Source organism: Melospiza melodia, chromosome 4 (genome assembly GCF_035770615.1).
Source record: "Melospiza melodia melodia isolate bMelMel2 chromosome 4, bMelMel2.pri, whole genome shotgun sequence".
Lineage (NCBI taxonomy): Eukaryota > Metazoa > Chordata > Aves > Passeriformes > Passerellidae > Melospiza > Melospiza melodia.
The window spans coordinates 94,779,242-94,805,309 of NC_086197.1; the positions used below are offsets into that span (position 1 = coordinate 94,779,242).

Consider the following 26,068-nt stretch of genomic DNA (forward strand, 5'->3'; position numbering starts at 1 on the left):
AGTTGTGTTGAACTGTGTTGAGATGAGCTGTTAAACATTATTGCAAACACTTTCAAGGCTTTTCAGAAAAGAATGACAAAACAGAAGAAAGAGCTTTTGCCAAGATACACACCCTTAGTAGTAGGTGAGGTGTTGGGTTGCTGTGTGAAACTCTGTTAAACCTCTGTGAAATCTGACTTAAACACCACATGCGAAATTACAGTGCTAAGAATTGTACACACATAAGAATCCCTAAATGAAGGCAGTGTGTGTTTTTTCTAGTTGCTAAGCTTTCCTTTGGGGAAAATGTAGATTTTCAGCTGAGTGGTAGCTATTTCTGTCTCATGCTCCTAAGGCAGAAGTCCTGGAGTGCAGACTCTTCTGGTGATGCCTCAGGTTTAGCTTTTCTATTTTTCACATTCTGTGCTGCTTTAGCATGTGAGTCTGAGCTTCGTGTTAGGGGATGGTGAGCTCTGTGCACAGAGCAGGGAGACAAAACAATTCCTGCTCCAGCTGGGCACCAAGGACAAATGACCCAAATCTCAGCCCAGGAGCACAAACACCGTGGGCTGGAGAGAGAAAAACAAGCAGGGTGGGACTGCCTGGGCTAAAGCTGGAATGGGACAATGAACTGCAAGGTGCAAATGGAGCAGAACTGATCCCAGGGACAGACCTCATGAGTGGGACCATTTTGGTTCATCTTGGGTTCATTTTGTGACCATTTTGGTTCATCTTGGGTGCAGCCCTGGCTGGGCTCTGGTGCTGCCCAAGGTGGATCCATGGAGGAGATCCTTTGAATAAATCCCTGCTTTATTCTTTAACTCCATCCAGCCTCTGTTCTAGGTCAGCCTTCCCAAGGCATCACTGGGGGGCTGTCCTTTGAGGATGAGCTGCAATAGTTCAGTGTCTTTGCAAGCCAAGAGCTTTGCAGTGTGGAGAGCTGTGGAGCTGAGTCCTGCAGGGTGACCCCCACTTTCTCTGGGCATCCATTGCTCCTGAGCAGGTCTCTGTAGCTCTGGCTCCAGCCCCTGGAGTGGCAGGGGTCTCATGAAGCCTGTGAGGGGAGCAGTGACAGCAGGAAGAGCAGGGAGCTAAGGGTGGGTGAGGCTGTGTGTGCACATTCTGTGTGTGAGTGCCTCCACTCTGCCCAACCAAAGGGCTGTGTGCCACTAAATCAGCTCAACCAGCCTGCCTGGCCTCAGATCAGTCATATCTGATAGCTCCAGCTGCAGCACTCCTGCCCTTTGCAGTGCCCCTGGTTTTGCAGTTTTGCAGTGTGAGTGAGCTGCATGTCTGTGTGTTGCAGCGCTGGCGTGGGGCGGACGGGAACGTTCATCGCCCTGGACCGGCTCCTGCAGCACATCCGTGACCACGAGTTCGTGGATATTTTGGGGCTGGTGTCGGACATGAGGTCCTACAGAATGTCCATGGTGCAGACAGAGGTAAGGGCTGTTCACTTCAGCACTGTGACAGTATTGTTGTGCCCATTTCATACCCCTCCGCAGCATGTTCATGACTGTTGTTCATCCTGAATGTCACCATCATATTTTCTGAAAAATCCTCTTTGCCCAGGATTCTTCTCCTGGGAAGCCGAGAAGCCTCAGAGAAAAATGAAAACAATAATTCGCTTCTCCTGTGTTTTGCTGCTTTGGAATGTGGTTTGGACATTGTTTACCAACTGGTCATTGTTTCATTGGTTTCATGTGAATTGTTTTAACTTAATGACCAATCACAGGCTGTGTCAGACTCTGGAAGGAGTCATGAGTTTTCATTATCATTCTTGTTAAGCCTTCTATAACTATCCTTTCTCTATTCTTTAGTATAGTTTAATATTGATCATATATAATAATTGTATATAATTAACATTAAGTTATTATCATTATTAATATATTAATATATTAATAATTAATAATTTCTTATTATTGCTATTAATTTATTAATATTAATTTCTTATTTATTATCTATTATTATATATACTAAATTAGCCTTCTGAGAACATGCAGTCAGATTCACTCATTCTCTCCCCTCATCAGTGTTGCCAGCAAATTCAACACCTTGAACATTTGATAAAATCACTATCAATCAATATTATCAAGTTTTCATCTTCATTGTGGTGTTGTCACATTATTAATCTGCTGCATAGGTGGGTTTGATGATTTATCTGCACTCACTGTCTGCCAGAGGAAATGAGTTATTCTCACCTTCTGTGAAATATGCAAACAAGGCATTAGAAGAGATTAACATGAAATTTTTAAGCCACGCTGTAAAGAGCTGGGCTTGCTGAGGGGATTAATGGCTCATGAAATGATATCAGTATCAGGCAGCCTTGTTCAAGTATCATGTTGATATCATCCAGCTCATCACACAATGGAATTTCAAACAAGCAAAACAGACAAAAGGATTGTGAGTCTGCCAGACACCCTCCTTGCCCCTCTCCCTACCCAAATATCTACTGGGTAGTTCTTTTTCTGAGACAAAAATATATAGATGATATTTACTGGGAAAAAAAAATCACAAACTCATTCTTCAAAGCAGAAGATTTTATGCATCTAAACCTTCCCAGTTCCCCTGGTAATGAGGGAAATATTTAATATTTCATGCCTGTTGTACTCTTCCTTGGTTAGACACACAGTATAAATGAGCAGGCTCCATGCAGCTGGAAGTGCCACCATCACTGTTTTCAGGCTAGGTTGTGTATTGTCTAAGTTTGTTGAATTGGGAGCAAAGAAAAAACTTGTGGCAGGGAGAGGATAGGAGGAAGAAAACCTGCAGTGACAACTAGGATCTGGGAATGAAAAAAAAAGTAATTTTCAGTGCATTCTGGATCATTCCTATCGAACTGCCACTTTTCATCACAATTCAATGTATTAATCCAAAAGCAGATCCTTTCCACCAGAGGAAAAAAATGCTGATGGTTGATTGATTTCAGCTGCAATGGTTAGCACTCCAGAGGTGATGTGGGTTTTTGTAGGGTTTTTTTTTCCTTTAAATATTTCTTTTTTTTTCATGTAGGATCTCATTGCATGCCTGGGGCTGATGTTAGGGGCAGTAACTGAGCTCCTGCTGCTGCAGGCTGTGCCCAAACCTGGCCTCACAGGTCACCAAGTGACACTGACACTCAGCCACAGAGGCCACCAAACAGTTTTTCCTTACAAAATATGAAACCACTGACAGCTCACCTGAGTTCACATTGTCTGCTATGCTGGAAACTTGGCAGTGTCTCAATGAGCAGTTTAAAAAAACAAATGGCATGGGCCCAAAAAAGGGTTTAGAATGGGGAATATCCTGAACTGAAACCAGGCTCTCCAAATTAACTGCTCTGTGAACAAAATGGGGCTTTTCTTCTTATTGATAAAGAAGTCAAACACTGAGGAACCTGAACATCATTAAAATATTTCAGGTGCATATGTGGCATGGGTGCAATTTGTTGCATATAAAGTATCCAGGTACCTTTCTTGGAATTGATTTATTTTTAGGCAATGTAAAACAGACCAACTTTAACTCAGATTCAACTCTTCTGTCATCATTCAGGTTATTAATAAGTGATTATGGTGTCAGGTGGATTTCATGGATTTTTCTTCTATCTGTAGCAATTTTGGACTATTATTTTGAGAGCTGATTGTGCATTGTGAAGGGCTGAGCTGGGAGACATGGAGCTGTGCAGGCTGTTACTGTGACCCATCAAACTGGTTGTGTCATGCTTCTGGGGTACAAAAAATGCCCTTTTATTTGATCTTTTCTTCTAGGAGCAGTACATTTTTATCCACCAGTGTGTGCAGCTGATGTGGCAAAAGAAGAAGCAGCAGTTCTGCATCAGTGATGTCATATATGAGAACGTCAGCAAGTCCTAGTTCAGAGTCACAGGTGGTAAGTCAGGCAAGCCTGGCCTTTCTTATTCCTCTTCCCCGTTCACATGGAGAGTGAGGGGAAAATCCATCTCTCGCAGTAAATAACCAGTAAATAATCCAGCCTGTCACAGTAAATAACCTTCCCATGGCACTGTAAGAATATATGGGCGCACTCATGTGTAAAGAAAAAGAGAATCCAAACTCCTGATGAGCCATCTCAGCATTCCGTGCCACTTGTCCTGACATGCAAAGATTAAAGGCAGGGAGAACTGAATACCTCCAGTTGTTTTCAAACAAGGATTTTGCCTGGTTACCAAGGCCAGCAGGGGCTTGGGGATGCCCTGCTGGAGGGTGAGTTGGTACCCAGAAAGCTCTGGCATGAAACAGTGGGAAATGTTTTCCTAAATCTAAAACCACAGAAGCAGCAGGCTCTCCAAGTGGTACCACCAGCAGCTTTAGTGAAGGGTTGGTGTCACTTTCCCAGTGATCCCATGCCTGAGCAAAACAAGAGGCTGTGACCATGATATTTGCTGCTGGGGACAAGCTGTGGGGACATGTGTCACTGCTCTTTAAGCTACCAAGCTTTGGTTCATTAGGTGGCAGCAATAACCCAGCCATAACCTTAACACTCCTTTTTTGGGTGGAGCAGGAAGTCTCGGGATCTCTGCTGCTCAGGGTGACTCTGAGATGTGTCACAAAGTCTCTTTTCCCAGCCCAGTAATTGAAGAAGGAATCAGAGCTCTTAATTTCTCTGTATCAAGGTTTTTTATTGTGTCTTATCTATGAAATTCTTTCTCCTGGCCTGCCGAGGTCCATCCAGCAGGTCAGACAGAGGCACTGTGCCTGCCCCTGGGGCAGTGTTATCTTTTTATACTAAAAACTCTGTGTACAGTATTTACAATTACTTTCCAATACCTATCACCTATGTTAGACAGTGAGTTTCTACTCTAAACCTACCCAAAATTGCCACCATCACAGCAGAAGATGGAGGTCAAGAAGGAGAAATGCTGAACACACCCAGATTCCTCCATCTTGTCCCCTGAACCCCTATTTTAAAACCCCTATAAAAATCTATTTTTCACCCTGTGATAGATTCACTATCATTCTACTTATACTTTTGTGGCTTGTAATTCTTCGTATGAGGTTGGTAATTGTTTTTTCCAAGGACTGAATCAAAGGCACAGGGGTCTTGGGCTCTGTGCCAAGGTCTCTGAGCCCCCTGGGCAGGGGCTCGAGCCCTCCAGGGCAGCCAGAGGAATTTCCTGGGTTCCCAGAAGGAAGCTGCAGACTGACACAAACTGCTTTTCTAGCAGCTGGTGGAGAGCTGTGCTGAGGGCAGCACCTCCAGCCGTGTCTGCTGTGTGTCATGTGCATTTATTCATCCCTGTGTGCATCATCCCCTGCCAAAAGGAGCCCCAGTTTTCCTCACTGTCCCCTGGTTTTAGGGTTGCTGTCTAATCTGAGTCCCATTACCCTGTACTGGTGACCTGCAGTCCCAGACTGAGTGGAGGGTCAGTAAAACAAATGCTAAAAAGTGCAATTATCTCCTTTTCTTCTCTCTAAACCATTCTGTTTGTTTGGTTGCAGGTGAGACCATGAAGCACACCCATCTTCCCTTGCTTCTGATTTATTTTCTGTCGATGGTTTGAAGGGGCAGGTGCTGTGCCACGAGAGACCACTGCTCTGCAGTGCATGGACAATGAGGGAAAGAAACTTTTACCTTTCTGAAGCACTGGGGAGACAAAGCCTTAACGAGCCTGCGGTGTCTTTTGAACTGTTTAATTTCTGGACATTTTTTTTAAATACTGGACCAAATTCAGCTAAAACAACATGAAGGAAAAGACACTATACGTGCATAAGACAGATTGCTCCAGAGTGTTGGGGTTTTGGTTAATTTCTTTCATGATTTTGTTTTTTCCTGTGCAGGTTGGGCTTAAGGTTAAAGTAAGTGCAATATTTTTTTAATGGTTGACTGGAGAGCTTTCTTCATGTGTCACTGGTCTGTCCCTAGGAGAGCAGGCATTGTTAGTATCTAATAATACCTCATTAGTGAATAGCGAGGCATGAACATACATGAAGAAACCTGGAGATTGTGGAAGGGGGCTGGGAGGGCGGGGGGGTTGCTGGGTCCATGGATTTGATGGATTTGACGGTTCCCTTACAGCACCGATGGATGTGGGGCCATGGGGAGCACAAGGAACACACTGACAGAAATCCGAGCTGTGAAGCTGAAAGAGGCAGCTGAGAGAAGGGTGGGGTTGGTTCTTGACTGGGCTGCCACTCATTAAGCAGAGGGATTGCTCTTTTTGCCAACTTTTTTGCAGTAATGCCACTGATCAGGCTTCTTTTTTAGATGGATCTAATCACAGGGCAGCTGAGTTTCCAGCTGGGATATCTTAGCATATATAGCATTTAACTGTCTGAGCAGTCTATGGTGCCTATACCCCTCACTCATGCATTATTTTTAGTAATTATTAACCCTCTGTAAAAACGTTAAGCTGGTTCAGGTTGGAGGGGTGGAAAGAAAAAAAAAAAAAAAAACCAACACAAAAAGTGCTTTAATGGACATAACTATTTTTCCTGAACCAGGAATTTCCAATGTTACAAATACAAGGCTTTGGCATGTGAAGGGCTGGTTTTCAATTTGTTGCTACAAGGCTGCCAAAGTGTCAGTATGGATTCCTGCAGGGCCTTTGGGGTAGGGTGGGGGGCTCTTTTCTTTTTCGCTGTCCATTTCAGTTCTAGTCAAAATAATTAGCTTATATATATTATTTTTTTTTCTGGTCTTTGTATAATGCCAGTACATCATTGTGTATTGTGACATGGATGCTGTCAGAATGGATGTTTGATGGCATTTTTTGTAACCTGTTGCTTTGTGTCACCTCATTGGAAGTTAGCAGCAATGGTACTCAATGTAAACAAAGCAGACTTGAACTGGAAGTAAACACACTGGATTGCTTACCTGTGGAGAAGTCACTGTCAGCAAAACAGCAAAATACACCTGCACATGCTTTATATTTCATTTACTCTGGCTCTGCTATCACCTGGCAGGCACCAGGGTGTAGGGCAGTAGCTCTGCTGCCCTCAGGAGCCTGATAATCTCCTTCAGCTGATTTTCTTTTTTCTTCCTTTCTTCTGGCAGGTGAATAGGTGCATACTTACTTGATAATTACTTATTCATAGCACAGGTTACAGCAGAAAATTTCCTTAAAACTGCATATTATGCAAAACTGCATAGACTTAACATAATTCCCAGATAAAACAGGTCCTTGTGAGGGGTACTAAACAAACAGGGAATAACAGCTGATTACTAAATGGGTGTGATATGCATTTCCCTTCTCTTCTGTTTCCAGGCACCTTCCACTGCTCCCAGTCCTGGAGCAGGGATGCTGTTTCTCCAACCACAAGGTGGATGCAGAAGGGAAGAGCCCCTTGTTTCAGGGAGCCAGCTGGTAACAAGAAAGGCTCCAATGGTGCACATTTCTCCCTAATTTCAGCTGGAGGGCCTGCCATTCCAGTAGGAAAAGCAGAGCCTAAACTGAACAGAAAGTCGAATTATAGATGAGCACTTGACCATTTAGACCTTGCCTCCATGCTTTTTTTAAAAAATGCATTTCAGATTTTCATTACATATTTACTCAGAAAATGTGGTTTTATCCTTCTAGACAACTAGCTGGAGGAAAAAAAAAACCAACCCACAAATTCTTTCTCATCTGCTGTCTCCTCCCTCCTGCTGGCCATTGAGCCCATGCTCATTCTGTATCACAGAGCTGGGTAAGCAGGTTACTGCCAAACCATTCCCTGTGCCCACAATGCCACAGTGTGAGCTGGCTGTAACAGGAGCTTGGCTGAACGTGGCAGGGTCCAAAATTGCTGCAAAGACGCCAAAATCACACTGTAGCAAAGGACACTGAGCAGCCTGAGTTTACTAGACAGTTTTGAATGTGTGTCAGAAATTTTTCCATTTGCACAGCAGTAGGTGTGTGTTTTTCCTTTAATAGCTATTTAATCACAAAGTCAATTACAATGAAAACTCCATCAGAATTATACCTTTTCCTACCCCACACAGCTGTGTCAGTGGACATGTGGGATGGCAATGGAAACCACCTCTCCCAGTATTCAGGACATGAGTAAAGCAATAAATGAGCCTGGAAGACACTGTGGCTCAGAATACTCCTGCAGAGCTTTTAATTCTGAATTGACACATCACAATTTTGGCTTTGCCTCATCATACACCTTCCGTGTAAGTCCAAAAGAACAATGTTTTGGACTCATGCTTCATGTTAATGTTGTTTCCAGCATCTGCTAAAGTAAAACCCTCCAGTCATCACAGCTGTAAAGCTGTCTGAAGCCTCGGGTTTGGTAATAGATATTTGGAATTATGGGCTTCATGTCCATAGGCTCTGCTGACACTATTGATGCTCTTTATTGATCTGCTGCTCTTCTAGATGTCTGCAAAAGCAGCTCTGTGCTGTGAGTGACCATTATCTGAAACCAGGGCAGGTTTTTCTCCTTGTCTCATGCTGTGTGTGCTGCCATGGAAGCAAAAAATAGGTAAAATCAGGTACTTAGAAGTGGTAAGAAGTATGTGTTAGAAGTGTGGCCTCTCCAAGCACATCCTGTGCAGTGAGCCCTGGATCTTCAGAGGTGTTTTCTTCAAACATCACCAAAAGATGAAGAACAGGCCAGGAAGACTTACTTGTGCTTTATTTCAGTTTAATGTTTTGGGGTTTTTTTTTCCCTACACCAGGATGAATTTCTCCTATCAAATAATCAACATCTTATCCCTAAAATGCTCCTGCCCTCCCTCCTTTAACCACAGTCACACCACCTGCCTCTCACTTCTAATTTTTAAGGGCTTGTATCAAAATTGTAATTTCATTGAGGCAGGCAAAATCTGTTATTTCAGCCATTTCTTGTGAGAGAATAATGTTAGTGCTCTTGGCATGGATGGGAGCAGAGTGGGTTGAGCTTTGCTGCTGCTGTGACAGGCACCAGTGGGGATTGGGAATCTTCTAGGAAGGCTCCCTATTTTCACTCATCTCCTATTTTAATCTGCAAATATTACCAAGGAGTAGAAGCACAGACTCATATCCTGATTTTCATTTTGGTCTGAAAACTTAGGAAGTAGTTAGAGGCCAAAGTTGCAACCTAAGCAACTCAGAAATTAAAAAAAAAAGATAGAGCCAAGCCAAAGGCACTTATTAGCAAAAAGCTGAAATAGCTGCAGTAGAAATTTTAGTCTGTGAAATATTTAAACACAGAGCCAATACAGATTCCCTCTTGTTTGCACTTCTCATATATAATGTTGGTGCTTTTATGTAGAGGTGGGAGATGGATCTCAAAATCATTCCCTCAAACACTTTTGATGTATCAGAACCTTAAACAGGGATGGTTTAGACACCAGACTCAATATAGTACAAAAACTGGGGTCCTATGAAGGGGTAATTTGGCCAGAAAATTGAGTTCCCATTCATAATCACCTATCCTTTATGCTTCAAATGCAGGAAAATCAGTGATCATACCTGCTTGAACAAGGTCTGGTACTATAGCTATAACTTGCTTCTGTCTGTGACCTGAAAACTCAAAATGCGTTCACTCCCACATTAAAATAAAAATTCTATTACTTACATGTTTCATAATTAGAAAGAATTTACATTCTTACAGATATTAATGGATTCTTTGCTTTGTTCCCTTAAATTATCACAATTCTGAAGTTCACAAACACTCATGAACACACTGAGAGCTCTGCACATTTTAGACTGTCATCATAATTTTGCATATGATATCTCTACTGCTTCATAAACCATTTATTTCTGCACACACCAGTCATGGATATATGCACTTATTTCCCAACCTCACTGAAAACAAAAACTTAACAAACAATAAACACCAATTTTTATACAGTTCAGTGCTTTGGAGCAATGGAAAATTGTATACAATTCCACAGATCACAGTTTGTCTGAGCAAAGCCCTGTTTAACATTTGAATTTCTCGATGGTAAGTAAAGTGCTCCACCCATAAATATTGGCTAGAAGTGTTCTTTCTGCATTTATTCTGTGGCTTCACAGTGGTTTGCTCTCCCCATGGTGTCCCAAGGGAACAAGCAGCCTACAGAAGTGGGAAGAAGTGCCTTGCTGATGTTGAAATGTTTGTGCTTTGAAAGCGCAGAACTGCTGAGTGAACACAGGCTGCTAAAACTCCCTCCCTCCACCCAGTTAAAGAGGCAGATTGATGGCAGAAAAATAGTAAATTACTCCCACTTTTCAAATGTCTAATAAGGCACTGATTTTGGCATTTAAAAAACTGCTTTCTTTCCTTCTCAAAGACATATCACATCCTTCTGAAATATTAGTATTGAAAAAATACTGCTCAAATCCTAGAGAAAACATTTTGAATGGAACACTGCATTTTACTACTGGTTTCGTTTTAACCATGGAATATTTTGAGGAAAACATTTCATTTGAGGAACCCCAAATGAGATCTCCTTCCGATTTCTTATGACTGCCAACAAAATGAAAATTCAAAAACTGCACAGCAGCATAAGGGTGAAGCTCCCTGCAGTGCTTTAAAACACCAAGGATATTCCAGTAAACAGGGGAATATTTCCCTCAACACCATTCAGATTTCCCAGACTGTAACACAGAAATCAGTGGTTAGTTCAGCAAAGTTTAAAGGGTAAATGCAACTCAAGGAGTACCTGGTTGTTAATTCATTAGTAGTTTAAAAACTGTGAAAAAAAGACACAAACCGATCAACCCACCAACCCCAAGATGATTCTGGTTGTTCAGTGTGTGGAAGGGATTTCCTCTTTTTCCCCAAGAATCTCCCAAGATGCTTCTGAGCACACTGACCACATTCAGACTTGTCTGGCACTTTTTAAACATCAGCTCCACAGAAACCCAGCTCCAAAATAAAACCCCAAACTGTTGTGAAGCCACCTCTTTTCTCTCATAGGTGAAATATGAGTTCTCCCTCCAACACCTCACAGTGGCAAACTTCACAAATTCTAGGATGTCCCAGAGCTGGTGCCTCTTTCTGGGCAAAAGCAAACCATGTTCTAAATGCTGAAATAAAAACCAGCAGAGAGCATAAGTATTGGCTTCATATTTTGGTAATTATCAGGGCAGTGGAGGTGCAGATTACCACCAGAGTGCTTTCTATAGAATCAGAAATCCTTCCCATGAGAAAAGGCAGGGAATTTAAGTTTTAAATAAGTTTCAAACGCCTTTTAAAAAGGTTCTTCCTGCTGCACTTATAGGTAATGGGATTTATCATTTCTTGACCCATTTCTGAATAAGGCCATGTTTATGCAGACAGCAATAAAGAATATGTATAAAATGTAAAAACATACATGAACACACAACCAACCACACAGAAGTAGTATTTGCAAGGACATTTACAATAAATGGCACTAACACCTTTATTAAGATTTTAATTTTTCATTTGTGAAAAAAATGAATAGATTTTTTTTCCCTTGTACGCAGAGGAAAAGCAAACTAATGGCAAAAATCAAGATTACTTTCTTATTTCAATACTGTCTTTGTAGCCACAAAGATACAATAATTTAACAGACAAGAAATACTGTTTATTGCAGACTTTAAGCTGATTCATGTGAAAAAGGCACTATGAAACTTAATCAAACTAGATGATTAAATTTGTCTAAATTAAGTGATATTATATATTATATATAATACATATATTATATATAAAATCACATGACCATATGAAACAGAACATTTTGTGACAAAAAATCATTGTATCTCCAAAAATAACTTTTTCTGTAAGGGATGTTTCTCTTTTCTTTTTTCCCCCGTTTTACCTTCAAGAATCCACTTTTCCAAAAGATTACATTTATAAAGGCAATTACAAAGGCTTTTTGCATGAGGAAAAACTGATATCTGGAATCAACACACAGAGAAGTCTAGATTATACACTGTTTTTTTTTGATGGGTTAAGTTACAGACAAAAAAATGCAATTATGTTTTAAAGAAAAATATGCTGTGAGTTGTTGCATGGCTACAGCAGATCTCATCACCTCTTTGAGCTGGGTTGTGTTACTATTTTCTAGTTACTCTTTCTTGTGCAATATTATAGTTCATCACAGGTGAAATATGGATAAAATCGATGTACAGAATATTATTTTGCTATAAACAGCATCATTAGTAATAAAACATCTTGGGAGTGATGCAGGAAAGATTCAGTCTGTGTTGGGCTGCTGTTCATTCCCTAAACATTTCCTCCACATTTGCTGGAGTCGACAACTTAAGTAAACATCCTGCAGCCAAATGCCTGACAAGAAAGACTGAGCCAAAAAGGACATAATTGCACACTACAGCAAGAGATGGGATTCAGAATCTTATTATTACTGAAGGGTTCAAGAGCTTTTTTATTGCTGGCTCAGCTTCCCTCAGATGAATCACCAACAAAGACGTGCTCCAATTTATCTGTCATGTTAATTCCGTAAAGCCAAGACTCATCTCTGGGTGTAAATGAATCATGTACCAATATTTTCACCTGTCAGGAATCTCCAGTGCTTTTCTCATCTGTTCATTTCTCATGATGAGGAGCCAGCAGCAGGTACTTCTGTGGAGACTACTGTAAATTTTCTTTATGTTGGCTACGTTTACAATACAATAAGACATTCCCCTTCACTGCTTCCTAAAGCAAAGCTGGATGGTTTTAATGCTATGGACAATGGAATTAAAGAAAAGAGGAAACACATTTAGTGGCTGCTTCCTTCATCAAAGGACTCCACACCTGAATCTGTGGCAGCTGCACTGATTTTTTCTTGTCGTCTTCTCATAATTTCTTGCAGTTCTGAGCTACCACTGCTAGCCTATAAACAAAAGAGAAGAGTTTACTTGTAATAAAGCGTTTGAGAGGTGCTGAAATTCCTCTGCCAGCATTTTGTTAAGTTTTGTTTGAGCAAACAGCAAGCAGTTTGTTTGAGCAAACTCACCTTGCAGCTCCAATACACAAATATTTACACTATCCTTAAATACAGACCAGAAAAAAAATAATCTGCAGACTATTAAAAGCATATTTCATCATTGCTGAGCATCTTTAATTCCCACATGAGGTCCTGGCAGTGTTGGATATTTAGGGGGTTTATAAAATATGGCTTCAGTAAAAGCAGAGTTAAAGCACAATGAGTTTGTTAGGATTCCACACTTAAAAATTGGGGCAATAATATTTAGAAATTAAAACCCCAAAAATAAATCCTTGATGGGTTTAAAAGCTCACACATGCACATGGGATTGCATGGGCAAGACCAAAGTAAGGATTCAGTCTCAGGCTCTCACAGAATTCACCATGAGGCATTTGCAGCCCAGAAATACAGATTTCAAATTTAGAGCACACTCATAGAAATTGGACCATATTATAATATTAGCAACAGTGAAGTATTGTGAGGACAAGGTTTTATTTCACCTTTTAAGAGTGAAAACCAGGTCTCCTGAACCAGCTGCTTTTTCAACATAAATGAAATTATTTGCAATGCCAGGACATCTATTCACTAGAACAGAACTTCCTAAAGTGTGCATGAATAAAACTAGGGGATTATAAACCAAGAGCTACTGTACTATCTGGCCATGACATGACCTCCAAAACTTCAGGAACTAAAGCCATCAGGAACTGCATAAATTCTGAAACTCAACCTCAAATAACCAAGGAAGAAATAAATATTTCAATTACTTTTCTCCCAACAAAAAAAGAATTACCTTGTTAGACTCTAAGCAGCTGCTAATTAACTCTTGTAGGGCATTTATTAGACAAGTTTGGACTTCTGAGTTTCCTGCAGAGTGAGGCCTAACCGGGGCAAGCAGAATAACAGCATGGAGAGGAAAAAACCCCTCTAATCCAGGCCATCTCTGCTTTTCAGACCAAATTCCACTACAAAGCTACTTCAATTTCAGTACACTGAAATAAGATGGCTGACATGCAAAAAAATTGAAGAATACAAATATATCTTCACTAGGAAATGATGGATTGCCCTAGACTGTAGCGACTTCTATTCCTAAGAGTAAAGGTGAAATATTTCTCCCTTCCTTTAACTGGAAAATAGGGCTTGAAGAAGGGAAAAAAGCAATTTTGACAATGTTAGAAAATGATGCTCTCTGATCCACACTGGTCATGTGAAGTGTAAAATATTCATTATCATAAGCCTGTCTTTAAAAATATGCCTGGTAGTTGATGCTTAAAATCATTTAAGTGAGACAGTCTCAGCTTAAGGAAAGGAAATATTTTAAACTTTTTAAAGATTTTCTTCTAAACAGGTTGTGGAGAATATAACTTCTCTGTTAGGTTGATCTCACATCAGATAATTTCTCCACTTGCCAGAGCAAGTTTAAAATAAAAAAAGTAGGTGCATCTCTAATTTTACAGGTTTAAAATCAGCACGAATTGTCCTTAGCAGTGGTTTGGACAAAAGCTTAAGGTGTTTAAGAGAAAAAACGTTAATTAAAGAAAAGTGGTGCTATTTCTAATGCTTTTGGACCCCTTTAGAAGTGGGGAAGATCTCACCTCGTGTTTTGATGAATACTGTCCCAATGAATTAACACCAAATAACTCAGGTGAAAAGAGTGTTTATCAATATGATGGGAACTGAGGAAAAACCACCTGCCTCAGAGAAGGAGATATTTAATTCCACAGGTTTAAAATTCGTTACCCAAACTAGGTGAGTGAGAAGAGTTGTCCATACCTCCAAGGCAGATTTCTGTACCGTAATTTGGTTGTAGACTCTTGACCCTTCTGGGCAAACAGTCCTCAGTTCCTCTTTATTGAGGGAGAAAAGCTGAGCTCCTGTCAGCACACCGAGGCTGTTCACAGTCCTGGGACACAGCAAGGGAGCAAACAGGAAATCAGCAAAACCACACTGGCCAAGGTTGTCTCCATCCCACATTACCTTGGCTAGGACTGCTAAATTCAGAGCAAACTTGGTGCAGCAGGACTGCTGAAGTCAACTGGGTGTATAAGTAGATTTTTTATAGAGGCTAAAATATATATACTATACTACTACTACTATTACTATTATTATTATTATTATTATTATTATTATTATTATTATTATTATTATTATTATTATTATTATTATTATTATTATCATCATCATTATCATTGCTATTTAATATTAATAATAATAATTTTAATAATAATCAATACATATAAAATACATAGACGTTCTCTAGCTCTATAACCACATTGTCATATATTTTGATATATGTATTAGGTGCACTTATACACACATATATATGTGTATATCTGTAGATGCATATATGTGTTTATAGATGAATATATAAGTTTTATACGTATAGATAGATGTATATATGTGTGTATATGTGTATATATATGTATATATGTGTACATAAATATATACACACATATATATGTATATATACATATATGTATGTAAATACATGTGAATGTAAAATATATGTTTATAGATTAATATATATGTTTATATAAGTATATATGTGTTTATAGATGTATATATGTGTATATATAGATGCATATATACGTGTATAAACAGATGTGTATATATATGTGTACATAAATATGTATATATATCTATATATGTCTATATATACATATATGTATGTGTATACATATAGACATGCAAAACATATGTGTTTATAGATGAATATATATGTTTATATATGGATATATAAATGCATATATATGTGTATATATACGTGCATATATATGTGTATAAATAGATGTGTATGCATGTGTATATATACATATATGTATATGTGTACATAAATGTGTATATATACATATACATGTATAAATACATATATATGTCTATATATACATATATGTATGTGTATATGTATATATATGCATGTAAAATATGTGTTTATAGATGAATATATATGCTTATATATGGATATATAGATGCATACATATGTGTATATATATGTATATATGTGTGTCTATATATACGTGTATATATACATGTATATATGTGTACATATATATGTATAGATGCATATATATTTATATATATGCATATAGGTATATGTATATATATGTAAAAACAAATTAATTTTTCCAAGAGTGCAGCTGATATCTCTTGATCAAAAACTCATCTTGATTTTCAGGAGGCTGCCTGATGTTAACAAGTGGTCTCGGACCACATCCTGACAGGAAAACAGGTCCTTTTTTATTTAAAGGAGTTTTGCTGCCTCTGCCCTGGGACTTACACAGGGTTGAATCCCTTGGACTGCAGCCAGGCTTTGACATCCTCGGGGGAGGAGTCGTAGGTGATGTTCACCACGGGGATGTTTGGCCGTGGCACGTGGAATTTCCTCTGGGCAGCGCTCCGGCCGATGGTCAGCCTGTGCACGAGTTCATCCTGCACCTCCTCCATCTGGGATTTCCTGCCTAGAGAGAGAGACATCTCACAGAAATTATTCTCTTCTATCAAAGCCAAGTCATTTCTTCTATGTCACTTTATGTCACTTTAAATCGCCAACTTTTTTTTTTTTTTAATTCATTCATTAGATCTGATTGAATTATTCCCCCATTGAATATTTCAATATTCCCAATCCTCCCTTTGCAAAACAAAGGAAAAATAAACAAACAAAAATCCCCAGACAGAATTCAACTAAGACCCCAGAAAGGAGAGATGCCTGGATGTCACAGAGAGGTGCAGAGCAGTGTGACAGCACCCAAGCTGTAGAATAAAATGGGAATGGAGGGTTATTCAATTGTCACAGTCTGCCTTTTTTTTTCAAACAGAATTGAGGGTTTAAAAATGTAAGCAAGAAAATAATGAGGAAGGTTGTAAGATTGCTCACACTGTGGGAAGGTAGCACTTTCCACACACAGTTCTTTAGTTGATAGTTCAACTTTTTAGTGCAAATCAACATAGGCAAAAACATTTCACAGCTGCTGACATATATCAACTTATGTCTAATGAGCTATTGTAGCAATTGCATTTTTGACAGGGTTTTGAGAAATTTGAATTCACTCCAAGCCTGGAGTGGCTGCTTAGCTAAAACATTGTCACACTTCGCATTAAAAAAGGAATAATAAAAAAAAAAAAAGGGGTAGCTGCTCTCACCAGAGACTCAAAAATTGGGCAAGATTTGTTTATTTATTTTCTCATTTTAAACAAAACTGTAAGAATTCATTATCCCCCAGAACCCATTTGCTGTTTGCTGTTCATTAGCAGGCAACAAACTTAAATGCTTTTCAGTCATTTCAACAAAATCAATTATAATGACAGTGAGAATTGTTTAAAATTACTATAAAAATTTCTGTGGATAACTTCACAAAAATAGGTAGAATTCAATAAAGTATAAATAACCTTTTGGGTTCATAGAAGATACTGATTTCACACAGTTAAACTCTCTGTGCCATAACATTGGAACAACTATAAAAATCCTCTGACAAACAACTTCAATTATCTCAAAAATTCTCAGGATTTCCTTGCCAAGATATTTTTAGTGATCTTTATTCAACCTTCTCACTTTGATACACAAAGAGTAACTACACCACCCTCTCAGTGCACCCAGATGGCCAAACCTATTCCTCTTCTCCCATTACACTGATAGGAACAGCTGAAAACAACTCAACTTCAATATGAAAAAAGCCCCTGTAAGATAGAAACATTTTTGCCTTCTCTACTTTCCTTTTAAATTCTCTCAAAACCTCTCCAGGGATCAATATCTCCAGCCAGTTAAACAAATAAAAACAAGCTTTACATAGGCCTCTAGGATTATTTCTTTAATCACCAGAGCAAAAAGAAGAAAAAATGTTGTTTTAACCATTTCCTTTTTTCTTTTGCAAAAATAGCCTCAGGTTGAAAGTGGAAAAAGCATCTCCACTATGATATTTGAGGCATTCAGGCCCTGTTGTGTAGGGTTTTCTCATCTCCCCCCACCCTGAGTGTGAGTCAGAAGCCCAATGATACGAGCTCAGTGATTTGTGCAAATCTGACAGGGGTTATACAAGGAAAGCCTTTAGGCACTGTTATCAAATCCTGCACCCGCTGTTTCCCCAAGCAGGAAGAGACACAGAACATTGCTATCTTCCTTCTATTTACTCAGATTTTGAAAGATTTATGCTTAATCTAGACCAAGATTGTATCAAGAGACAAATATTTAGCTGTTAGGTAAGAGATCCTTCCCGTTGTTAGATGGGTTATCAGAAATAAGCAGGGTGTGGGGCAGGTTCTGCTGTGTTCTCTGCAGGGCTCAGGTGGGTACTTGGCCAGCAGGTTTCCCACCACCTTTGCAGAGGAACCTATTCTGTGAGGGTTTTGAGGTGCCTGAAGCTCATTAACTGGGCTTGGGTGAGCAGGATCTCCTGTGTGTGACCCACAGCCTCTACAGTAACTCCTACACCTCACACATGCCCTGTACCTGAAGCCAGGATCATGGTCTTCTCATTTTCCATCTAGAATGGATGGAGAAGGCCACCATGGATTCAAGGATACAGCCATGCTATGGCAAAGTTCTTCCACAGAAATAAAAATTTCATTTTTGTGCATGTGTGTGGGGGAAATCACCCTCACTTTCCACATCTTTTGTAAGTGTTTATTTATCTGCTTTTATTTAAATAACTCTTTTCTTTGGGAAGCAGCAGTGAAGCCTGTTCCTCCAGCCAGGCTGTTCTCCAGTTATGATTTCCAGACAGACAGCCCATTAGGTGAATATAAGGAAAAGTTCCCAGAGACTTCCTGAGCTCAGAGTTTAGGCAGGAGCTTGTCCTCCACCAGGCAATGTCACCACAGACCCCACCACAGGATTATTCCCATCCACTGGGGACAGGGGGCAAAGAAGCCCTTCCCCAGAAAGGATTATGCTCAGGGCCAGGTTCTAACCTTAGGTGGAAGCAGGATTTGCTGGTAAGGCAGTGAGTATGAAAAGCTGTCAACTCTTGCACTACAAAAAGCTCATTATTTTTACAGCTATTACTTTAAAAGCTGTAGCAAATGCTTGCCTACATGTTTCAGTTATTTCTAAGCCAAGCAATCACACTGCCTAAAGTGCATTTAGGACAGAAATTACTGACTAAAGAAGCTTTTCTAACCCTACCTGCTTTTCAGTCAATACCAGTTAGCAGCCTCAGCATGCCTCAATTTGGCATATTTATATATATAAGGTGGCCTTAATCAGAAATTCTCAAGGCAGCCACACACTGTTGGATGCACATTCCCAAGTTTTTCCAGCTATGGAGGTATGGGATATGTTCCTGTGTCCTCCTGGGACAAGGACACCAAAGTCTGCTCCATGGCCTGCCAGTTGCTGCTGCTTTGACCAAGCTAAGGGGCCCCAGCTGTAAAGTAACTCTACAAAACTATTACAATGTGGTTCCTGTGCATCAGCCAGACCTGCAAGTGTTATTGAAGCCCTGAATACATGCATCAGAATGGTGCAAACAACCTAGAAATATGGATGATCATGAAGTGTGAAAACCATGTAACTGGTTTTACAAGCAATGCAGGTTGTAATGTGGCAGTGAGTTCAGGTGGAAAGTCTCCATTAGCCAGCATATCAGCATGGGCATTCCAGTGTTAAAAACACTGACTAGAGATCCCAGGCATGGGAAATTTGGGTTAGATGTTAGAAAAAAGTTTTTCATGGAAAGAGTGATAAAGTTCTGGAATGGTTCTGCCCAGGGAGGTGGTGGAGTCATCATCCTTGGATGTGTTTAACAAAGCCTGGATGTGGCACTGGGTGCCAGGGTTTAGGCGAGCTTGTGTTAGGGCATGGGTTGTACTCAATGATCTTAAAGGTCTCTTCCAACCTGGTCGTTCCGTAAATTCTGTGATTTAGGATGGGACAGGTATAAAGTGTTTCTGCATAATTACCATTGCAGTAATTATAACGAGGGTCAGAACACGCATCCATAAGTATTTCACACACACACATCCACCTGTATTTTAAACATAAAGTTAAACCCAAATTTTTCCACCAAGATTCATCTGAAACACAACTTTCAGGAACTTCAGAATTAAGCCAAGCACACAGGAAGGGGAAGAAAGTATTTTATCATGCATCCTAGGGCACACTTACGATCCACGGGGATCTGCTTCTGCCGTTGCGTGTCGCGGGCCACGCTGCCGCCGCTGTCACTGGAGGTGCTGCTCTGGCGGCTGACGGCGGCCGGTGCCTTGGGCACGGGCACTGGGATGGGAGCTGGGGCACTGGGGGGCAGGGGCACGGGCACGGGCACGGGGACAGGAGCGGGCGTGGGCGGCGGTGAGGGCGTGGCGGGGGCCGGCTCCGGCTGCTTCGCGACATAGTCCGTCCTCTGCTTCTGCAGGAGGCACAAGGGATCAGTCAGGAAACAACATCTGGGCAACACGTCAGGCAAACCCAGATTTTCCACCAAATGGTGCCTTTTATTCCACTGAGGCATCTCACTTGTCACGTATCATTCCAAACTTTGCCAAAAGTTGATCTGACATCAAAGTTTGGCATCGGTTTCTGTTGTGTTGTGAAGGTCCCTGGGATGAGGTGAGAGATGAGAATTTGATTCTGTGTTCTCAGAAGGCTGATTTATTATATTATGATATTATATTAAAAGAAAATTATATACTAAATTATATACTATATACTAAAACTATACTACTAAAAGATACATCAGAAGGTTAGAAAAGAATAATAATGAAAACCTGTGACTGACTCAGAAAGTCTGACACAGCTGGACCGTGATTGGCCATTAATCAAAAACAATTCACATGTTTGGATAAACAATCTCCAGACCACATTCCAGAGGAGCAAAACATGGAGAAGCTGAGGCTTCTCATCTTCCCAGGAGAAGAAATCCTGGCGAAGGGATTTTTCATAAAATAACACAGTAACAAGTTTCTCTGCTGGACAGAAGACTCACAGCAAGGAAATCCTCTGAAACACGTTTCCTTCTTTCAAGAAGATGAATTCTATCAATGAGATTGTTTTTAAATCTCAAACTTCTGTTAACTGGTACTTTTTAAAAGCTTTTAAAACTTTTGACTTATTGAACTTCATCAGTGTAAAAATTCATATTTTAGAGATGCTATTTAAAAAAAAAACCTAAACAATGAACACGTCCAGCGACACCTAAACTCAACTGATATTTTAATTTTTATAAATGTCACTGAGGGTAGCATAATGCATTGTTTTTTGAACTACAGACAGCATTTAAGAGGTTCCTCCTCCTCCTATCCATTAATTTCTGCCTTTTCAGCTATTGACATGATCACTACAAGCCATCTCAAGGCAATAATCTGATTTAAAAGTAAGCCCCACACTGCACAATTCTTGGAACAGGGCTGTCATTTCTTTCTCCCCCACTTCATGCATGTTCTATCAACATGTTAGCTATCATACTGCTAATAACTAACTAGCAGGTGTCTCAAGAATAACTTGGGAAGTTATTTCTTCTTTGCCTTTAGAAGGGGACCAGTTACATAAGAACACCTGTATTTTTCCCAGAGCAATCATAAAGACAGACAAATCCATAAGCCATCTATGCTACCCCTTTCTCTCAGGCAGTTCAAACTCCGTATCTCACTGCTTAACGATGTTCCCTCTCTACAATTTTGGACTAACACAGCTTGAATGTTCAATATTAAAGTTTGTTTGCTCAATAGAGATGCCTCATCTCGTAGTCATGAGAATCTGCTTACTTTGGTATGAAGAGAGATGAATGCATTCCCCAAATTCATTGCTCCTTCCTGAAATACCTTTCCCTATTCCCTTGGAGGCAGAGGGTTTTACAGCAGATCAAGCAGGGAAATATTTGTAGAAGCCATAAGTTAGAATTTGAGCAGCAGAGATCAGTGCCCTGACAACAATCAAACTTTCCTTAAATGTCAGCAAGTGCCCTTGTACAGGAATCCCCAGCTCAGTGAAGTCCAGCTGATGGACAAGGATTTATCAGTGAGTGTAAACCATTTCAGCAATACTGATTTACACCAGCAGAAAATTTATCCCATTGGCTTATCTGGCCAATCAATTAAGCCTGAGAAAGGAGTCTTACTTCCCTTGGATGATTTTTCACCTAAACCATAATAGTCAGCTAATAAATCAAACATATATCCCTGCAAAACATCTCTGGTTAAAGTCTTTTGTTTGTTCATTTGTTTCTTTCTCAGCATTTAGTTGTTCAAAGGCCTCCATCTTAACTGCTTTGTGCAATGTGGGGAGATTTAAAAAAAATCGTGACTGACTTTTCTGTATTTTACTGCTTCAATGGTAAGAAAATGAATGCTTCTTTAATTGTCAATTGACAAGGAAAGTGAAATGCATAATATAAAATTGAAAAATTTATGAAACTTGCCCTTTGGTGGAGAGAGAGTGCCCCACTAGGAGTATAGCAAATACACCATCATTTATTATATATAGATGTACTGTGATAGATTCAAAAACCTTATCAAAGAATTTATACATTTCACAGCTACTAAAAGATTCCAATGATAATTCATATCCTTTTATCTTGTTGACAGATTCCAGTTATTAGACTGTTATCTCCAAAATGTACATTTTCATGTGTGTTTTGACCTTCTTAAAAAAACACAAAGAAAAAGTAAACCTTTTTCATGATAGAGAGGATTTGTTACAAGCCAAGATATCCACTGCACACTGCCACAATCATAACCCAGAAAAAGAGAGAGCTAAAAACTCCATGTAACTTTCAATGAGTGCTACTGGAGGAGCTGCAAAAACATGTTGTACTGCAATCATCAGCCTCATCAAAACAACTTGCTGCAGTGAAAACAAAAATTAATCTGGAAGCGTCACTCAAACTCTAAATTTACAAATGCAACCGCATTAAAATACACTTTGCATTTTGCTAAACAGTGCCCAAAAACCAATTATGCATTTGAATCCCATTTAATGCTTCTTTTTTTAACTCCAGATCTTTTGAGGACATCCACACATTCATCCCATCACTTCTATTCAGTGCTATAAAAAGAAGCATGCACTATGGAATTTGGTGACTAAATAGTCCAAGAGGGGAAATTTTGAGATTCAATATCAGAAGAGTAATTCAGTTACCTCTGAAAGCTCTCCCAGTAATTGCTGTGGGGAAAATGGAGCAAATCACATCAAATAGTATTGTTAGAAAGGTAAAAAGTAACTGTCTCACACAACACTCCTGAAATTTCATACATATTAGCAATTTAAACCAAAGGAACATTAGTCTTATTAATTACCTCTTCTTAATCACTAGGAAATAATAGTTGTTCTAATATTCTATTTTGAATAGGGAACAGAGTGCTGGCTACAAAACATACACATGTGACGCCATATACGCAATCAGCTCTTTTAAGAGCACGTACCCAGACAGAAACAGGCTTAATAGGAAAAAAAAGCCAAGGAAAATAGTGCCAAAGGATTAAAGATTGTCAAGTGAATGTAAAGAATTCTTGTAACTGGAGAAAAATAAGATTTAAGTCACAGCAGGTATTTAAAAAGTGCTTCAATTTTTAGCTCAAGAAATGTTGTCTAGCTCAGCAAATGAGATGAAGGTATTGCTCACAGAAGGGTTTGGGTTGGGAGGGATCTGATGGCTCCATCTAATTCCAACCCCCTGCCATGGACAGGAACAACTTCCACTATCCCAGATTGCTCCAACACCCATCAAATAATTCCAGGGATGGGGCATCCACAGCTTCTCTGGGCACCCTGTGCCAGGGCCTCAGCACCCTCACAGTAAAGAACTTCTTCCCAATATTCAATCCCCACCTGTCCTTTTTAAAATTAAAGCCACTATCCTCTGTTTTGTCACTCCATGTAAAAGCCCCTCTACAGCTCTCTTGCTGGGCCCCTTTAGGTACTGCTAGGCCTTTGGAAAGTTGAGCTGAATGATCCCAACTCTCTCAGCCTTTCCTCACAGGAAGGTGTTTCACCCCTCTGATCACCTCAATTCACGTAAATTGGAACAAATTTAAATTGCTTGGAATGGTGATGGTACACACACACTCATTAAAAATCTGGATATATCATGAAAGCTTACTGGGAATAAATTTTGTTTTCTTACTTCTTGCCAGAAAAAAAATCTTTGTTTTTACAGAAAAAACATTAAGTCCCAAAGCTGTTTTCAACACGCTGCAGGCTGCCTCTGGTGAAAAAACCAAGATTCAGTGTGATTCAATCTATTTTTAAGGGAAGCAAAATAATAAGTTTGAGTAAAAATGCTAATGGTTCCAACCCTAATTCTTGATCAGTGTAAAAGAGTGGGAACAATATATTTTCAAATATATTTTGGCATTAAAAAAAGGGAATATACTTATCAAATTATGGGAAAAACAGACAAAGAGGCAATGGAAACAACAAAACCAGTGGGAAATGTTCTCACTAAGTTAACACAGACACAGAGCTCTCAGTTTACTCTCTTTCTGAAGGTTTCAGTGCCACATTCCCGTTTGCACAGTGACACCAGCCCACCAAGAGGGCTGCAGAGCATTCAGCCTCAGCTTTGTCAACAGCTCTGAGGTTTGGATCCTGTCCTGGGGCTGCACTGAAGGGACAAGAGGGAACCAAACACCCATCTGCAGCCAAAGGGCCAGTGAGCCACCCAAGACTGGGAGAGGAAATTTCAAGCAGGGTCTTTTGCCATAGTTTACTGTGGTGGATTCAGCTATTGTGCAAACAGCTGCCCACTAAAATGCCATTAAAATCCCTAAGCTGTTCTTTGCAGGGTATACCACATTTGTGATTTTAGTGAATTGACAGGAAATATAGACAGAATTTACTTATTCAAATTGTTATTAGCTAGCATTTGTTCCCATTTCAAAAGAAAAAAAAAGGGAAAAAAAAAGAAAAAAAAGAAGGAAAAAGAAAAAAGAAAATCTGCACCTTATTAAACATTTACTCTCTGCCTAAAGGATTTTGTACACATCACTGATAATATAACTGTCTCACCTCCAAAAGGGTGTCAGGAGATTAATTAACACGCCCACCAAGATACACAATTCTATCCTAATTATGTTCTACAAACTTCATGTTCAAGAGCGTTAAAACAAAGTTAATAAAATGCACAGAAAACAGGAAATACTGTGATGAATTATTTCATAGGTTCACCAGCAATGCTTTTACAAAATAAGAAATCTGAATGCTTGGGAAAGCCTTTATGTTCATATATAATAGGATAGTGAAATACCAGTGCTGGCTCGCAATAAAATTAACAGATTAAATTAGCAACACTGTAGAAAACAATAATTAACAATAACATAAAATAGAAGAATTCAGCAAAATGCTGTCCTAAAAGTACAAGAGTACCAAACAAGCAAAAATACTTTTTCCTGGAACTAATTCAACTGACCAGAAGACAAACACTGTTACAGCCTCTGACTCACAAAGATAATTAAATAACTGGGGTATTGCTGGCAATGTCCTGCAAGTATCACCTCAGTGCTCTCAAGTGACTTTTTGGGACCTGGATCCTGAAAGCAACTGACTGAAAAATCAGGATTTAAAGTAATGTGTGACCTTAGATATCACCAGGCAGGGGGACAGAATGAGAGCTAAAAAAACCTTTGCAGCTCTGAGAATAATTGTGATATTGAGGTTTCCAGCTCTCAGAGAAGGGGTGTCTGTAGCACAATCAAGTGAAAAAATCCTCTTTTTAAATGGAATCCTTAATTCCTCCTACCAATCTATGAACACCCTTTGGAGAGCAGTGCACTGAAGGTTATTAGTCTGTAAAGGAAGACACTGCCTTTGTTTATAACACTTATCTGCAGCTGGCCACAGCAGCCAGGCCACTGTGCAAGTGACTTTTGAAAAGCTGAATATGACCCGGGAGAGCAGCAAAAGCTGCACAGCACCAGGTACTGCTGCTGTGCAGAGTCTGGCAAAAGTGCTGATAGGAACCACCTTGATTTCCTGCTCTTCCTACAAGTTCTCCTGTCTGACTATGGGCAAGGCATTGATTTATTTAATTATTAAATCAGTTCTCTCTGAAAACAGCAGCAATGCCTCATAGTGCTGTTGTGAAAATAAATGCAAACACTTCCCAAGTGAACCATGTGTCCAGCACAGGAAAACAGACAAATGAGAGTGCTCAGGAGTGCTAAAATTATAATAATCACCACCAAGTTTAAACAGCATTACTGACATGTCTTGGTAAAGACTTCATTTATCCTGTGCAATTCATGACATTCTTAAATAATTTCACAGTACTTCAAGCTCACATTTGAATATGATCAAGCTGTAGGATAACCTGCCAGAGGGCAAAGTAAAAAACTTATCTTAAACAGTGTTCCCTGACCCTAATTTTCATAGGCCCATGGAGAA

At 39.7% G+C, this 26,068-nt stretch overlaps 2 protein-coding genes across 11 annotated transcripts in view; one reads left to right on the forward strand and one right to left on the reverse strand.

Moving 5' to 3' along the window:
- The window catches only part of PTPRO (protein tyrosine phosphatase receptor type O), a 140,824-nt gene extending 134,036 nt beyond the window's left edge, over window positions 1–6,788 (forward strand). For both annotated transcript variants that reach the window (XM_063155634.1, XM_063155635.1), the window contains 3 exons: window positions 1,286–1,421; window positions 3,726–3,846; window positions 5,415–6,788. In XM_063155634.1, the coding sequence (XP_063011704.1) occupies window positions 1,286–1,421; window positions 3,726–3,830 (241 nt within the window). In that variant the 3' untranslated portion in view covers window positions 3,831–3,846; window positions 5,415–6,788. The remainder of the gene's footprint in view (window positions 1–1,285; window positions 1,422–3,725; window positions 3,847–5,414) is intronic.
- A 4,420-nt stretch (window positions 6,789–11,208) lies between these two features.
- The window catches only part of EPS8 (EGFR pathway substrate 8, signaling adaptor), a 125,694-nt gene continuing 110,834 nt past the window's right edge, over window positions 11,209–26,068 (reverse strand). For all 9 annotated transcript variants that reach the window (XM_063155642.1, XM_063155636.1, XM_063155645.1 and 6 more), the window contains 4 exons: window positions 19,856–20,099; window positions 16,034–16,214; window positions 14,530–14,659; window positions 11,209–12,666 (listed from right to left, as the gene is read on the reverse strand). In XM_063155642.1, the coding sequence (XP_063011712.1) occupies window positions 12,553–12,666; window positions 14,530–14,659; window positions 16,034–16,214; window positions 19,856–20,099 (669 nt within the window). In that variant the 3' untranslated portion in view covers window positions 11,209–12,552. The remainder of the gene's footprint in view (window positions 12,667–14,529; window positions 14,660–16,033; window positions 16,215–19,855; window positions 20,100–26,068) is intronic.